Source organism: Bactrocera latifrons, unplaced genomic scaffold (genome assembly GCF_001853355.1).
Source record: "Bactrocera latifrons isolate USDA-ARS-PBARC rearing strain unplaced genomic scaffold, ASM185335v1 scaffold_59, whole genome shotgun sequence".
NCBI lineage: Eukaryota > Metazoa > Arthropoda > Insecta > Diptera > Tephritidae > Bactrocera > Bactrocera latifrons.
The window spans coordinates 968,694-974,608 of record NW_017537256.1 but is presented as its reverse complement, the minus strand read 5'-3'; the positions used below and the strand labels follow the sequence as shown (position 1 = coordinate 974,608).

Here is a 5,915-nt window from a genome sequence, read left to right as displayed (position 1 = left end):
AGCTGTTTTTATCCATTTAGACGACATGACCCAGTCATGTATTTTAGATGTATTTTAGTCCCGTCGCCTAAATTTAGGCATTCAATAAAATATAAAAATTTAAAAATAAATATTAACATTTAAAGATGGTACAATAATTAAAAAAAAAAAAAAATCTAAAAGTTGTCGAATTACACTCGTTGGAGTGTCGAACTATGGAGTGGGGGATTATTTCAGCCCATGTGGTGGTTTAACACAAAAATATTGGGAACAATTATCATTAGTAAAGATGTCGCAGATGTCAAAGAAAAAAATCACAGCACAGCGACGACTTGACAAAAAAAGTTTTTATTCGCTTTGTTCACTTTTACGAATTTAAAAAACAAAAGACAACTAAAATTTTAAGTTTTCCAAAATCCAAGGCAGGTGTTTATCAAATTTCAGAAAAAATCGGTCCGGTAGAGCTGGAGATATCATTTTTTTGAACACGTAAACTATCGATTCATGAAAAAAATTTCGATTCTTTCAAAATTTCTATGCAAGAATACACCCTTATATAACTCATTCGGTACCAAAATACTCGAAATTAAATTTACTATTCATATACAGTCATGTATAAAAACATATACATTTTTACAAATTTAAATAAATCATATCCAGTGCAATATATAACTTTTTTTTCTTTAAAAAATCACATTTGTAGCTAAACTCAAACAAATTCTTAGCTATGTCACGGTTTCCTCCTCAACCTCATGCAATTGATGCGTCATATCCGCATTACGCATTGTTTGCTCGTAACGTTGTCGGTCCTCTAACTCCACGGGATACCAGTCCATGGGGCGGCAGCAGCGTTTGAAACGCGTCTTAAAAGTGCCAGTCGTTTGTAGCATAATATACATCATGTAACCAGGTATATACAGCCAGGGCAGCACAATAAATAACAGCGCAGCTATTTGTACAACCGTTGTGCCCAAATAGTGGTAAATAACGGAAACAAAAATCGCTGCCAGCTAAAAATATTGCAATAACTATATATTAGCTCGAAAAAATAAAACAAATAAAAAGTGCATACCAAAATCGCTATCAGGCATAGTGGAGACACAAATCGCAAAACATAAATCTTGCATGTGCTGAAACTTTGACTTAACATAAACTCGAGATCGCGTTGAAAACGTACACGCCCGTAAACCCACAATACAACGAAAAATAGCAAGAGATTGAGCGCGGTTTGCGTGACGACCGTGTCATTGGAGAATATCACATGTAAGAAGACGCCTTTCTGCAAAATTTTCGATTAGAAAAAAAAATAAAAAATTTCGATTAACAAAATAAGTTGGTTGATATTTTAGCGGCAAGAGCTAGCTTACATTGGAGCACGTGTATAACGAGCATATGCCCAAAAGGCCAATAACAATGAGTGTCACTTCCGTTTTGCACGTGCGATATCCTTCGAAATCGTCGAAAATGCTCTGCAGTGTTGAAAGCAAGCTAATGCTCTGTTGTAACAAATTTAAAATTATTAGCATGAGAAAATTAATTTTGCTAAATTCTACATACAATTGTGATTAGCGCCGCTAAGAACAGCATTGCGTAATATAAAATACACCACAGATTCGCCCACGACATTTCCGCCATCACGCTACCGGTGGAGAGAAATAATACCCACATCTTGCTTATGTACACATATGAATCTGGCTCTTTACTGTCATATGCTTGTCTGATTTCTGTAATTGGTTTTGTTAAATACTCATAGCGGTATATATAAAGTGTATATAAAATATATATCGGTCACTAATTCACCTCAAACTCACCATCATAAAAAATGTCAGTCACATATACAATATATCCGAAGCTGAGAAATACCAACATTTGGCCAAGACAAATAATCCAACTATTTTGCGTAATTTTTGTTTTGAATTTATTGAAACTGGCTAGGGATATGATGGTGCCCCAACCGGCGCCAAATGCTGATATCACGAATATGCCCACAGAGGGAAAGCTTTCCAGTTGCTTATCCCAACTCGGTAAAAAGAAATCAAAAAGCGAAAGTAAAGGATATTGTGGTACCAAAGCGAAACGTAGCACAGAAATGAATAGCAGAATGAAGACAGTAAATATGCAGTAGCGAAGCACGGTGCTCAGCTGTAATATTAAAAAAATATATTTATAAAAATATTTTTTAATGAATAATGGAGCTTTATAGCCACCTTTTCAAGGCTGTTAAATTTGGAGAATATAGCCGCGATGAGTGCCCATGTGAGCAGAGTACAAAGCAGCACCTCCCAAGAGATATAGAAACCTTCGCTATGTGGCTCAAACAGTTTCATGTGATTAAAACGAGAACTGAAAAAAAATGTGTTAGAAAATATGGTACTTTTAGGAACTTTCTTTTTATAATTATAATATTTGATAAACATTACTTTAAAAATAAGTTCGACGGTATTTGGTGTGTTACAATCCAAAAATGAGTCTCATTTGGTGGCAGTGGGTCATTTGATAGGATATGGCAAATCTGAAATTAAATTAATAAATATATGTAGTGCATACATTAGTGTGGGTGGTGGTAGTCAAAAAAATAATAATATAAATAATTTTTTTCCGCTTGGTAATATGAAAAAAGAGGTCCAAAAGGTTTTTTACCAATTAAAAATTTTCCCGAAGTATGAGGTCTTATTTTATTTTTTTCTTAATAACGGATAAAACAATTCAAATCACGTTTCAAACTACCAGGAAAAAATCCCCATCTCGTTTCGAAGATTTTGTCTTAAATTGTATGTTCTACAAAATGCTTATTTTGTTTTTTGGTATTATGTACTTTAATATGGAAGGCTATACACGCCTATACGAAAAATAGATCCATTTAGCTTGTATTTCATTCCTTAACCTTAAATATAGAGAGAGCCTAAGGCATAAGGAATACAGGGAAAGCAATAGGACTGATTTCATCCGCCACGACTGTACTTCAGAGCGTGAGGGCACCCATTGAATTCGGTAGAGGGCGTTCCTAGCTAACGTACGAATGAGGACAAACATTTTCGCGCGAATTGTTTCTGTAAGTGGTGCAAGCCGAAAATGCAGCATTCGTTAGAGCGACTGGAAGATCTCCAATTTTAGAATAACGTAATCACAGGTAATGAGTCATGGATCTTTGAGTATGATCCCGATACAAAAAAGGCAATCTTCTGAGTGCACACGCCGGCGTTTTCTCGTCCAAAAAAAGGGAAGAATGAGCAAATCCAAAGTGAAAGCAGTCATCGTTCACCATGAATTTGTTCCTCCTGGATAAACCGTAAAGTTTTACGTAGAACTTCTTAAGAGACTCAAACGAAGGCCAATCGTGTTCGGGCAGACATCGCAGCCGATTGGTAGTTGCACCACGACAACGCCCCAGCTCACACCGTCTGTCTTGTGAAAAAGTATCTAACCAAAGCCAGCACTCCAACGCTTCCCCAGCCGGCCTACAGCCCAGATGCGGCCGACCGAATTTTTTTGTTTCCTTGCCGGAAAAGGTCGATAAAAGGCAAGCATTATGAAACGACAGAGGGGATCCAAGCAGCATGGACCTCGGCTCTCAAGGCTATTCCGGAGAATGCCTTCCGTAACGCCTTCAATGCTTCTAAATGGCGCTGGCAGCGCTGAATCGACATAGAAAGAGCCTATTTTTAAATTTTTTAAAGAATCGTAACGATTGGTTCAATCATTTTTTTAATTGACTCAGTGCTATTATATTCCGGACAAACCCTGTATGTACGTCTATGTGTGTCGGCACAATATACCTTAGGTCACAGTGCAATCCTCATTTATTTATCTGTATATTTATCGTGTAGCCTTACTTATCCTAACCTGTACTTTAATAGGAAGAGTGAAATTATGAAATTTGTTTATGTACCATATTTTTATGAAGTTGTATAAATTTGTTTTTAGTATTTTATAAAATTTTTGAAAACAAAAATCTAACAAATATTAAAAAATTTACTCACATGTCGCACTTCGTTTTCCGTAAAATTGTATGACCAATGCTTGATGCCCTCACAGCTCCAGGGTAACGTTGGTCGCAGAGAGTGTATTAAATATAGTAATGGTACGGCAGCAAAAACGCTATAATAAGTGAGCACACCCGAATTCACAGCCAGACTAATGTAGCCAATTCCTGAGTATTAAAAATTAGTACTTTTTTGAAATTAAAATATTTTTTTTTTAGAAGGGAATAATTTTAATTCTATTACTATACTATTTTAATACATTCATGCTATTAGTTGGGCTGAAATTATAACGAATAACAATTATATAAATTCCTGACTCTCGTGCCTTTAAAAAATGTTATCTTTTCTGATATTAATTGACAGTCTTGAAATTGGACTTACTAACTAATATATTATCTAATTAATTAATTAGTTTTAATGTAAATAATTAACGGGTTATATACAGTTATAGTTTTTAAGAATATACACAGAAAAATTCATATCGCTCAAGTGAATATTTTTGAAGTTACATGCAAATGTAAAGTTTTTCTCGAAATAGTGTTTTAAAAGTTGGTGACCAACATTACTCGAAAACGGCTAAGTCGATTAGTCTCAAATTTTAACACGAGCTTTTTAAATATATTTGTTAAAAGATTTTTTTCCCACCGAAACCGCCATTTTGTCAAAAACATATATTTTGCTCATACCTTCGATCAGTTACTAGATTTAAAATGAATTTAACGAAATTTGTTTTTGTTTTTTTTTTTAATTTCAGAGGATTTAGTTTGGATCTATCAGAGATTAGCTGTAGTTCTTCTCCAAATAAATATAAATTTTACAGTATGTGTACAATTTTTTGGATTAATAATTTAAAAAGTTTTCTCAGAAATAATTCTGTTAAATTCGTTTTTTTTCGGCCTTTTAACCTTAATATGTGTATATGGCCACACAACTTGCGCTTCCAAGAAGTCTATGATTCTCTTATCAACTAATTACCACCACTAAAGACTAAGCAAACAGCAAATATCTAAATACATATTTTAACTAAAAATACTCACCCTTAAAGAGTGGCGCTATTCGAAATGCCGCTATGAAGCCACTACTCGAAAATTGGCCCAGAAACGATTGCATTACGAAAAGTGGAACAACAAATAGGAATAAAGCTGCGATATACGGTATTACGGAAGCGCCTAAAAATAAATTGTTTTTCAAAAATGCAACGAAACGCACACAGAAAAGTTTATTTTTATGTTTGTTGACAAAAAATATGCACAACAAAAATAACAATTATGCGCAATTAGTTATGCTGCCACTCAATATACATAACCATTTTACGCTGAGCGCTCTTCTCATAACTTTGCTTTAGACATATTTACTCACAACCAGCATATGTGAATACAATCCAAGCTATAGAGAAAACATCTAAGCGAAAAGCCAAGCTGATGCCGGTAAATATAAAGTCGCTGGATTTGCTCCAATAGCCACGTGCCAAATCCGGTTTGTACGGCAGACGACCGCTGTCATAAGAACTCTCATAAATCATTTCAACAAATTTTTTTGTTAGACGCACACGCACAAACACACACACATGCTATTCATGCCAATCTAATTTTTTTTTTCTTATTTAATTAATTAATTGTTTGCAAAATTGTAAATTTTCACACAAAAAAGAAATTAACACGAATGCAGCAAATTTTGACAATAATCGCGCCGTTACACAGCGTTCCATGTGCGCAGAGTGTCGAAAAGCAACTGATCAACAGCTTCTGCTCGATTTTCAAAATTTCGTTCACATACCCAAATGTATGTACGTAGCAACTATTGCGAGTGATTATAATATGGTTAAAGAGAAAAATGGTAAAAACAACTAAAGAAAATTAAAATTTAATCACTTGAATGTTTCATTCACGTTCGTTGCAATTGCTCAGCTTCCGACCGAATCGAGCGATATCGGAAAAACTCTTCGCGCTGAAG

At 34.7% G+C, this 5,915-nt stretch overlaps 1 protein-coding gene across 1 annotated transcript; it reads right to left on the bottom strand.

Annotated features, from left to right (window-relative positions):
• Positions 1-536: 536 nt before the first annotated feature.
• LOC108974771 (sodium-dependent proline transporter-like) lies at positions 537-5,700 on the bottom strand. Its single transcript, XM_018942801.1, has 10 exons — positions 5,322-5,700; positions 5,000-5,131; positions 3,960-4,129; positions 2,400-2,491; positions 2,187-2,322; positions 1,791-2,121; positions 1,537-1,703; positions 1,347-1,475; positions 1,052-1,258; positions 537-989 (listed from the first exon to the last, which is right to left on the bottom strand). The coding sequence occupies exons 1-10, from the start codon at positions 5,482-5,484 to the stop codon at positions 705-707; spliced, it is 1,812 nt and encodes a 603-aa protein (XP_018798346.1). The 5' UTR covers positions 5,485-5,700; the 3' UTR covers positions 537-704.
• Between the last annotated feature and the right edge of the window lie 215 nt (positions 5,701-5,915).